Source organism: Trachurus trachurus (genome assembly GCF_905171665.1).
Source record: "Trachurus trachurus genome assembly, chromosome: 11".
NCBI classification, from domain to species: Eukaryota; Metazoa; Chordata; class Actinopteri; order Carangiformes; family Carangidae; genus Trachurus; species Trachurus trachurus.
The window spans coordinates 25003621-25015170 of NC_139904.1; the positions used below are offsets into that span (position 1 = coordinate 25003621).

General features: G+C 47.5%; 2 protein-coding genes across 2 annotated transcripts; both read right to left on the bottom strand.

Annotated features, from left to right (window-relative positions):
• Nucleotides 1–1788: 1788 nt before the first annotated feature.
• hoxa1a (homeobox A1a) lies at nucleotides 1789–3161 on the bottom strand (the record flags this gene model as incomplete). The annotated part of the gene is made up of 2 exons (XM_083981725.1): nucleotides 1789–2164; nucleotides 2551–3161. The coding sequence occupies 2 exons, from the start codon at nucleotides 3159–3161 to the stop codon at nucleotides 1789–1791; spliced, it is 987 nt and encodes a 328-aa protein (XP_083837851.1).
• A 3587-nt stretch (nucleotides 3162–6748) lies between these two features.
• LOC310993154 (homeobox protein Hox-A2a) lies at nucleotides 6749–8748 on the bottom strand (the record flags this gene model as incomplete). Its single annotated transcript, XM_083981466.1, has 2 exons — nucleotides 6749–7747; nucleotides 8385–8748. 2 exons carry the CDS (start codon nucleotides 8746–8748, stop codon nucleotides 7020–7022), a joined length of 1092 nt encoding a protein of 363 aa, XP_083837592.1. The 3' UTR covers nucleotides 6749–7019.
• Between the last annotated feature and the right edge of the window lie 2802 nt (nucleotides 8749–11550).

Genomic DNA, 11550 nt, shown 5'->3' on the forward strand with positions numbered 1-11550 from the left:
TCAGGTCTCCACAGCTCCATTAGAGCCGCTCCTGCAGGTGGATCCGAGGTAAAGGTGAGCGCCGCTCATTAATCATGGCACTTTCGGTGTTTTTTTGCCCTTTTATGGAAGGATGGCCTCGCATCCTGCACACCAGGAATTAAAAACAGACACTGAATCAGGAAACAGCTTTTTCTCTAGTTGGAACAAGAGACGGGGGATATGTAGTGAGCTATGGTGAAACTGATAGATAAAACAAGAATCCCAGTTAAGAAACAATTGTATGATTTTACGCAGTGGTATCGACATTTGTTATCTTTACAAAAGGTGTAAATCTGCTTGACTTACTAGCCCCTGTTAAAGGGCTGGGCCTAGTTGTCTATGTGACATATACTGCTGCAACTTTTCACTGGTCATCTTGTCATCAGGTGGGCATGATGACATGTTCATGTAAGTTGGGGGGGGGGACTGAAGAGTTGACGCTGACAGGGCCAGTGGGGGCTCCATCCTCGTCGATAGCCTAACCTCCATGTTTCAATCGATACGTGTTTCTCTTTTTTGTCCCCTCAGTAAGCCCGGAGCTCGATGAGGTTGTCATCACAAGTGACGCGCTCTCATCTCCTCCGTGGACAAACATGCCTTTATTATGCCAATAACCCTGTACCCCAGGGACGGGAGCGCGCATGGCCGCATACATTGAGAGACTCTGCAGGAATGGACAGAGCTTCTCTCTCTCTCTCTCTCTCTCTCTCTCTCTCTCTCTCTCTCTCTCTCTCTCTCTCTCTCTCTCTCTCTGCTGGATGGATTGAAGTGGAAAAAATGTGTTAAAATAATCTGACAAGTCTCTGATTCTGCCTCTCCCAAGATTCCCCCTTCAGCAATGATACAGCAAAAGGTTTTTTAGAGGTAAACGCGCTTTAATACACATGATTGACCCGTAAACGTCTCTCTGGACAAAACATTTTGTATGTGCCCCACTGGATTAAATAGATAACAGATAAAAGCCTGGAACATACGTGGCCGTCAGTGACCGGTTCCCCAACTGATAAAACTCAGCGCCCTGCTAATAATACATGAAAGCATTACGCATCATGCAAATCTCACACAAAAGACATTCAGACACAGACTCGCAGGCCTGAAACACAGAGGTGACAGTGATTAAGTTACTATAACAACGCACTCTATAACGATTAATTAACGAGGTCATCTCGTTGATTGTGTGATGCCTAATTGACGACATCCAGTGCAATCAGCCACATGGCCGTGGCCGTGGCGCACAACTTTGGCACATTTGAGGTATTTTGTGTGTGTGTGTGTGTGTGTGTGTGTGTGTGTGTGTGTGTGTGTGTGTGTGTGTGTGTGTGTGTGTGTGTGTGTGTGTGTGTGTGTGTGTGTGTGTGTGTGTGTGTGTGTGTGTGTGTGTGTGTGTGTGTTACATTGGAACATTCAGCCACAGGTCAGGGGCAGGAATAAGGAAAGTATTGTTATCTTTTGCACCACCGTGGTCCAAGCGCAACGCTTATCTAACCTCAAATTACAAAGGAAAGTGGGCACACCATGACAAACCATGACCTATATTTGTTTGGACAGCAATTATCTTGTTCTTCCGGACACAATACACAATATAAAACAAATGTATAACCCAGAAATGGTCCATATTGTTGTCCCAGTTCCATATAGTGCAGTAACTCTTTCTAAATGTTCACATCAGTTATCCATCGACCAGATCTTTGGTTTTGATACACTGGGTATGAGCTTTGGTATACACAGGCCGCCTGTGGCCAGGAGAGGTAAAGAGGCAGTTGATTGTTAATTGGAAGAGTAGGGGTCAGCCCCCGTGGAAGACCCCGTGGAGGATGTGGGAGAAGGAGTGGAAGGGGCTGAGATTGACTTCTCAGATGTTGCATCGTCCATTTTCTCTTGAAGGCTCTCTCCCGGCTCGCAGGCTGGAGCTTTTGCCGGCAGCATCCCCTCCTTCTCCCGCTTCTTCTGCTTCATCCTCCGGTTCTGGAACCAGATTTTCACCTGAGTCTCGTTCAGCTGCAGCGCAGCGGCTATCTCCACGCGCCGCGCCCTGGTCAGATACTTGTTGAAGTGGAACTCTTTCTCCAGCTCGGTCAGCTGCTTGGTGGTGAAGTTGGTCCGGACCGTGTTCGGCTGACCCCCATAGCCGTACTCCCCCGACCTGCCTGCAGACAGAGAAACCAATCACTGTGAAGTCCCAGAAAGAAAAAAGAGAGAGACACACTGTGTCCTCTGGTCACAACAGTCTGTTAAACAACTTCAGGCCGGGAGCAACTTTTACGCAGATGTCAGTTAATAACCACACGTCTAAAATAATAATAATACCAGTTAGCTTGTCCAACATGGCATCTAATCCCTTTTCCTGGCACAGCGTATTATCAAGTTGGCAGACTCAATTAGGGAATGTCAAGTTTAAAGTGTCGAATCTGAGCTCAACACCTTGTCTTTGCCCGCACTCGTGCTCATCTGACATCAGTCAAAGAGTTTGGATCACTGCTGTTTACAGACATTAGACTTTGTGCCATTGCCACAGGCAACACTTGGCACCTACCTGTTTTGGGTGGATTCCTCTTGACTTTCATCCAGTCGAAGGTCTGCGCAGAGGACGCGCCCTCAGACAGAGGTGAGCAGCAAGCCTCCAGGTGAGCTGCGTGCAGAGGTGACAGCGGGTTGGAGCACCCGGGGAAAGGGGTCGCCTGCTCGTGCCCGCCGCCGTAGGCAGCGTGGGCATACTGCAGCTGGCCCAGGGGGGCGGCGTTGTAACCCTGGCGATGCTGAGGGACCATGGAGGAGGAAATGTTCCCCGAGTACATCAGTGGGCCGCACTGTGGGAATCCAGCTGTGGAGTCTACTTCCTGGTTGAGCGCGTAATGGTTATACGTAGCGCAGAAACTTTGGGGTCCATAGCTGGAGCTGCAGGCCGGATGGGCCCCATAGGGGAGACCCAGCGAGCTGGCAGTAGACTGGTATGACCCCGGCTGGTGGGGGATGCCGTCAGGGGAAGCCCTGCTCGCCATGAAGCGCTCATCCGAGCCGCAGTTGTTGACAGTCACCGCGCAGGACTGGAAGGTTGCTATCCCGTGGTCCGAGTGGAAAGCCCTGACAGAGCACGAGCCGCCGTCACCGCTCATCACCGAGTAGTCTAGGAAGCTGCTCATTGTAGCATCGCTTCTACCGGGACCGAGGGACCGTCCGCTCTACAGACACCCTCTGATCTCTCCCTCTCTCCCCTCTTACCCTGAGTGACCGTGCCAACCTTTACCTATACTCTGTCCTTATCAGGGGAGGGAGGGGGGCGCACGGGCCGATTATCAATGAACGGGTGCTGTGTCACGTGGGCCCGGGTCAGCCAGTGAGGCACTTGTCCTTATCCCCGTACAGCCGGTGACAGATTGGTGTTTGAGTGGCTATTTAAATTCCAGGCGCTCGTCGATCAAGGTGACGCGCGTCGCCACTAATGTATTGGCCGAGCAAACAATGAGCTGGGAGGCAGACGGCGGTGGACAGCTCCGGGGTCGCATGAAGAGCTGCATGGGGAACGGCAAACACGGTGTCTTCTAACCCCCCGCTGCGAGCTCTCCCGCCCGGGGAAAGATTAACGCTTCACCCTCTGCAACCTCTCCACGAGGACGACCTAGCACCCTGACCCCAGGTACGCTATTTTTGGAACAGAGAGGAGAATAGGTGTGCGTGTCTGTGTGTGTGTCTGTGTGAGTGAGTGTGTGTGTGTGTGTGTGTGTGTGCGCGCGCGTGTGTGTGGGCGGTCAAACCTGCCTGTGCCCTCCGTGCATGTCTGCACACTGCAGCCGTGCTGTCATATGTACAATAGTGTCATTCTCTGCTGGATGGATGGATGGCTCAGTGTGTGTGCGCGCCACTGCCACGGGCTATCTGCGGGCTATCAGTGTCCCATTCCAATGCGAAGTGTTTCACGCTTTAACACTGTGAGAGATTTGCTCAGCAAATATTGTCACAGTTTGACAGTGAGGGAGAGGCTGGGAAGGTTTCACTCCTGACATACAAAAACTCCTCCAGTTCAGAGCTCTTTCTCAAACTTTGTTCCCCCCATCAATGTCGCATTAGAGATGTTTGGCTGCTTCTCCAGGAGGTCACAGGTGATGTAACGACAAGACAACACATTAAACATCGAGATGATGTGGTATTAATTCTTCCTCTCCCGGGGTCATGGGGTCCGCTATCTACTCTGATTTCACTCCCACATGTATTCATTATGCATGTATGGTGATCAAATGATCTGATAATGCGAGGCCCGTCGTGGATCTAATGTGCCCATATATATATAGCCCGAGGTGCGAGTGTGGGCTGATTATCCTGTTAAGTTCATCAAATAAAGCTGTTGGAGAAATTAATGGCCACGCGAAGCAGCGTTGGGAAGCGAAGAGAGAGCGAGGGGTGGGGGGAGAGAGCGAGAAGGAGAAGGAGAGCGAGAGAGAGAGAGAGAGAGAGAGAGAGAGAGAGAGAGAGAGAGAGAGAGAGAGAGAGGAGGGAGGGAGGGAGGGGGTATATGCGTGGGAGACCTGCGGCAGGGCCAACCTCTCACTGAGGAAGGAAAAGAGAGAGCGGAGGAAGGGAGGGAGGATCGGATCGGAGGATGACATGGAGAGATGAGCGCCCCCACAGGCAGAAGGTGGTTAAACGCCAAGAGTGTGCAGTGTGTATATTGATTATTGAAGATAGATAGATAGATAGATAGATAGATAGATAGATAGATAGATAGATAGATAGATAGATAGATAGATAGATAGATAGATAGATAGATAGATAGATAGATGCTTTTAGGATTTTAAAGATAAAGAAAGTGAGGGGGTGGCGCAAAGTTCCCACCAGTGGAGAAAAGAAAAAAAGGCGCAGTGGGGTCAATACCACTCGCCCCCATCATCCCCCCTCCCCTCTCCTCCCCCGTCTTCCCAGCTGCCTCTGCAACAGTAGTGAGTGGGCGCAGTGGACCTGCCTCGCCTGTGGAAACTTGGCCAGGCCTTGAGATCCTCTCTCGGCTCTTTGTGTGAACACATGTGCGCAGAAAAGGCGCGATGTCTCGGAATGATTTGGTTATAGCCCACACTGGTCCTGCGGTTAGTCAGAGTGCAGGGGTGCAGGGACAACCCCTGCTTATTACCCCCGGTAAGACCCCCCACCCCACCCTCTCTCTCACACAAACTCACACTCTCCCACACACACTCTCTCCAGCTGCCCAGCACACCAGTTTGCAGCCAGTCGATGGGCCGCTTATTGCTTCCAGATTATTCGATAAACCGCTGAACACTCCAGTTTGTGAAATTCGCACGTGCAAGATGAGTTTTCTGGATCGATCGTGTGCGCGCGGGGCCGGGTGTCGGCAACCGGTGGTTTTCACTGTTCTCGCGCGCAAAGCTGTCAAAGTGGAATAACCTATTGAGTCAAGCTGTGCATGAGCTAATAGCTGATTCCCATAAGTCAACTCAAGTGCAATACAATAGAGCAGGCGCCTTCATAATCCCTATATTGAGCTGCAAGACTTGTGTATAGCAGTGCAACACTAGCTGCTGCTCCAGTAATGTTCTAACAAACACACCAAGTCTCTTGTTAAAGTCAGCCAAATGTTGCATAATGATCCTCTCTGTGCAGCATAGGCGAGCTATTCTTAGTAAATGTATGTCTGATAAATTAAATCTAGTCCACAAGATGTCTGTTCTGAGTTTGAGCTACTTTTACCACACAGGCAAAGAGTGTAGTCTCATAGCCTGAGCAGACTCCTGCTACTGCTGCTGCTGCTGCTGCTGCCGCTGTGGCCGAGCCAGAGCCAGAGCCGTGTTTAAACAAGCTATAAAAATGAATTATTACCAAACACATGCAGAGACTCAGCCCCTTTTTAGCTCAGGAATTGGGGAGTCCCATATGAAAATGTAAGTGGGGTTTTATTTGTGCACATTACGCCACAATTGGTCTCCTTAATGTCCGTCTCATTCATGCCACGGAGTGATTTATGAGCTCCTGAAGGCAAACATGGCTCGGGTATTTGCCTGCAACATGCACACAATGTTAAGAGCCCTGTCATGCTAAGATCCGTGCTGGCGTGTTTGCCTTTTCCCCCCCTCTCTCTCTCTAAGTCTGAAGGTGAACACAGAAATTATTTATATCCGTTTTGTGCAGGCTGCATTAAAAAAAAAAGTCTTAACACTTGTGTGCAAATGTAAATATTTGCCAGCCGTTTCTCTAAATTATTGGCATCAATCAGTTGTTCATGAAATGCTAATTCTAAAAATATTTTTGGGGTTATTTAATTACTAATAATAAGATTAATATTAAAAGTTGCAGGGCAAAGTTTGGCATGAGGAAAAGACTGGCTTTGTTTTCGTTTTTATAAAGATACTAATTATTTTATCTTTCCTTAAAACATTTGAAAGTAATTTGGATTATGTAGAAATTAATTAGCATAATAAATGTAAAATTCAGAGGTGTGTGTGCCTTCACAGCTCAGTGCGGTCTAAACGATTTATATTCATTGCCAACCTGTTGTTAAAATTTGCATACCGTCTCTATCTCCCTGCGCCCTACTTCTTTTTATTTTGCATATTTTCTGCATGAATAATTCAAACCATAACATTCAGAGTGTAAATAGAAGAAAAAGAAATGACTCAAAAACACCAAGGGAGGAAAAAGAGGTTGTAGCAAGTTAATTGTATTCTAACAAAAATATCCAAGACGTTGGAAGCTATACAAAAATAAAAATGACCAGGTTCCATAGGCCTAATATTGTATAATTATTCACATACACTCATAATTTCCATTCCAAGAGATCAATTTGTTATGGTTAAATTACAAGCCACGGTTGAGTAGAGCTACTTCAGTGATTTCATTTCATCCTTACCTTGATTTAATCGTCAAGTCAAATATCAACAGAATAAATGTGCCGAATATACAAATAACATCAGAGTTAATACCATGGTAGCCTGATATTTATTGTCCCAAGGAGAGAAAAAAAGGAAAAGGAAAAAAGTTATTGTGATTGATTCGAGTTAATAGTTCAGATGCTGCAGGTCGATTGTAGTCAAAGACTCCGAGAAAAAATAGAAACTGTCCGTAGAAATGTCCACGGGGCTGTCCAGAGACTCTGACAAGCTCGGCGAGGCCGCGTCGGAGAGCTGTAGGCAGGAATCCGAGGAGAAAGGCTGAAAGTCGTGTATACAAACATCCAGGGCCGGGGGACTGTCGCCATTGTCCGGGCCAGATGCCGAGCCGGGGCCCATTGTTGACATGCAGCCCGGAACAGTGGGTGACGGGTTGGGAAAATGTTTCAGATTTTTGTCATTGCTGTTCAGCGGCGCAGCAGCAAAGCCCATGGCCTCTCCATTGTGGAGCTGCTGCGAGGTGCTGAGAGTGTTGTTCTGAAAGGAGCAGGTATCTCTCTCCAGCAGGGCCCCGCTCCGCTCGTACAGGGGGGCCTCGTCCTCCTCCTCGTCGCTGTGGATGCCGTCCTCGGCTCCCGGCCCTTTCCCCTCCCCGTTGTGGTTCTCCTTGCTCTGGGTTTGCCGCTTGTGCTTCATGCGCCGGTTCTGGAACCAGACTTTGACCTGCCTCTCGGTCAGGTCCAGCAGAGCCGCTATCTCCACTCTCCTCGGTCGGCACAGATACTTGTTGAAGTGGAACTCTTTCTCCAGCTCCAGCAGCTGTGTGTTGGTGTACGCTGTCCTCAGCCGACGAGAGCCCCCTCCTCCCCCTCCGCTCTCCACAATCTCAGGCGAGCCTGGAAAACAAGCAGCAACGGTAGCGTGGGATTAAAAAACGCAGGACACAACAGTTACATAACCCCGCAGCCCCGTGAATCTAACATTGAAAGCTTTCAGAAAACCACCAGAGAGAGGCTCTCAACGCGCTGCAGCAAAATGGCCGCTGGAGCTACTGACCCGAGCTGAGCCTGTGCAGCCTCTATCTAGACTAAAAACCATTACTGTAGACAGATACACATCAGTTATGTTTTACGCCTAAAATACTGTTCGGCGTGAACGAGGAGCAAAACACGGTGCAAAATAAAAAGCAGTGAGGTCCAGGCTGGTGTGGGATACTAATGAATGCTCCAGCTGCCCTCCTCGGCAACGGCACTCCATCACTCTTCATTACTGTCACACATCAAAACTCTGCCCCGGCTACACGAATAAATCATCTTACATCACCAAACTTTACCCAAACTTTTTTTCTTCCTTTCTTGCTTCATAGACAATCAAAATAAAAGCAACTAGTATAAATGTGTCATAACAACAGCACTGGAGGATATTTGTGATTTTAAGGAAAGGCCTGTGTGCAGGAGGCTCGTATTTTAGCAACAGATAGTAAACACTTATTCTTTTTTTGTAATGCACCAAGTGCTGCAGAAATCAACCCACCTTTTGGAGAAAAACACACGGGTCCATTAGAAATGGTGGTAGCGGTGGAGGTCGGCAGGTGGTTCCTCTTGGAGGCTTTCTTCTCCCGCATCCAGGGGTACTCCGGGGGTAAAGAGGCGGTGGGCAGCTGGCTGCATCCGTCGGGGCTGTGTCTGGGCCGGCCGTGCCGCGGATGGCTGCCCGGGTTCAGGCTGGGAATGGTCTGCTCAAAGGGAGGAGGAATCAGTGTCGGGCGTGAAAGCGTCGAGCTCTTGATTGATGAACTTTGAAATGAATCAGCGACAGGGGGGAAAGATGTCAGGCACTCAGCAAGCGACGGCTGACTATTGATAAAACCGCTCTCTCGCTCGAATTCGTAATTCATCTCCGCTCCCTGAGAGCCGAGGAAAGTTTGCACGCGTATTTTTATAAATGTTGCGGCTCAGTGAGGACGAGGAAGAAAAAATCATTAAAAAAAAAAAACCTCGTGGTGGTGTTTTTTTCTATGTCACTGATTACGGCCGTATGGGGACCGAGCTACTATTAAACTATTGAATTCATGGAGACAAGGTTGAAATTGGACCGAATTGCCTGTCACATGATTACCTCTGCCCAATGACAATTTGGGGTTTAATCAAAAGAAGCCACTGTCTTCCTGATTGATCCAAAAACTCAGAAGAAGAACGCCTCGCTCAGCTGGGGGACGACTGTTTTTATTTACATCTTTGTCCGCTCAGTTTATCCTCCTCTCGCACTCTCCAGTCCAGTCCACTAAGCCACAAAATCTGTTTTTTAAGAATGGCTGACGCTCACTATTACAGGGAAGGAGCCCAGCCTAGGGTGCGCGCGGATTCGTGCACTCCTCTTTCTCGTATTGTTTGAAGATGTCAGTCGAGAACGCCCCCACCTCACACACACACAGACACACAGACCCACACATTTCACGCCAGTAGCTATTCATATAGGCAAGAGCCAGACTTCAGAGGTGAAACACACACACATACATACACACACACACACACACACACACACACCAAAAACTGATATTGAGACTTCTGGACAGAAACAAACCCCAACAATCCAGCCTGTTCAGTGTGTCTGCTGACTCCAGAGTGGATGTGTGTTCTTCTAAAAGTGCATAACAATGAAATATGCAGTGCATCCATTGACATGTGTTGCAATAAAAAGCCCATCCATTAGTTTAATACTGACGGATATGACACGTTCAGGCCATTTCATCCAGTAACTGCAGTTTAACATTTACAGCTGCAGCTACACTGCACAAACTTATAAACACACATATATAAGCACACAGTCACACGCACCCACTGCACACAAAGTTGTTGTTGATTTTTACGAATTAAGGCTATTTATGAGGGCTGCATGGATGTGATATTAAAACACACAGTGGATTTTCGTTTATTGCACAAAAGGTCGATTTCATAACGAGGTCATGCGCGCCCATGTGTGTGTGCACATGCACCCACAAACACTATGGCTGAACACAGAGGCACTCTTTGTTTTGTGATGACTGATATTCGGATTTTTCGATTTAACCCAAAGCTGCAATAACGATCATCTCCTTTTAAATATGGTTCAAACATTCACACTGATGGTGGAATTGGGAAATCCAGTGGCGAGAGCAGGGTTCGTTGAGAGGACAGTAGCTACAGTGGTGAAATGCTTCCTGCTGGATCACCTCTACCTGAAATTGCAATGAAGCAAACACCAACACGCTGCACGGATCGACCATTCACAACGAATCCATTTGCAGCGTTATTATGTAGATGGAAATGTTATTGAATGGCTCTTCCCCGCAGTGTTTGGTTTTAGACCTCTTCCAGAATAATCTGTAAAAGCCCCATTTGGGATGTTTTTCGTCAAGCAGTTTACATGTTGTAATTTCCATTCAAAAAAATGGCTTGGTGAGTAAGAGAGAGGAAGAAGAGAAGTGGTAGGCCTCTCTCAGTTTGTTGCTTATATTCCAAACAAAGAGTCTTGGAAGCCTGTGCGCGATCAATCTTACTCGCCAAAAGGTCTGACAGCTCGGTGCCCTCACAACACATTTAAGGTTTCTAACTCTCCCCCGGATCAAATGCAGCCAGGAAGCGTCGAGAAACACTGGCCACTCAGATTAGAACCAGTTTGTGCTCACAGTTGCGCCTGGGATGTCGCTGGAGGGATGTTTTAAAAGATAAATAAGATTCCAGCTGCCTAAGATGCGACCATTTCCTTTTCTACAGAGGAGAGAGTGTATAACGCGCCATTGGTGAGTATATGGCGAAGCAGCTTCTCCACCTGGCTTCTTTTACCTTTGAATTGTGAGTGCGATTTAAAACACACCGGCGTGTTATTTGTCAGTTTTTTTTGGTGGACATGTGAGGTTTGCGCGAGGGGCAGACTGTGTGGTGGAGGACAGAGTTGCTAGGGGGAGAGATGGATGGCTTTTTTGGAATTACGCACAGGCTTTGTGTGTAAGGAAAGGAGTGGGTGGCGGCATTTAGTGGACCCCAGCCTGTCCTACACACTTGTCTTTACAGCAGGATTGATTTAGGAGCACTTTCCCACGGATGGAAACGCAATGAAAGAAATACAAGTCTCCTTTTTCGGTTAAAACGTTATTTATGTGCTACCTGTGTACGGCGCATATGGGTCAAATCAGTGCCTTGCTGTGTATGCGTGTGCGTGCGCGCGTGTATTTCTCAGTGTGTGAGAGAGTGAGTATGTCTGTGTTGGATGCAGAAATGCTCAGTGCATCAGCTTTTTTTTTTTTTTTGCTTTGACACACCATGGTTCAATTGTTCTAGGTTCCCCTGCTAACCATATGTCAGGGCTGCTAATGTCCACGTCCTCTTATATCAATCAGATCGGGCTGAAAATGAATTCTTCATGCAAAATTCAGTGAGAACAAATAGTAGTGCAGTTGCACAAAGGCATAACAACAATCATAAAAACTGAACATGGCACAATTTTATCAATTGGAGAAGAAAGATGGAAAACTCCCAGAGCAGGCTCAGAACAACAACAAAAAAACTGCATTTTCTTTACAGGAAATTCTGTGTAAATTAGACAATAATATTTTAGCTCCATGTTTGATTCCTTTTTCAAAATTAATATCTATATTAATTGTAGATAGAAATGCATTTTAAAATGTATGGTAATTTGTAAGCAAGCTTCTGATTTCATC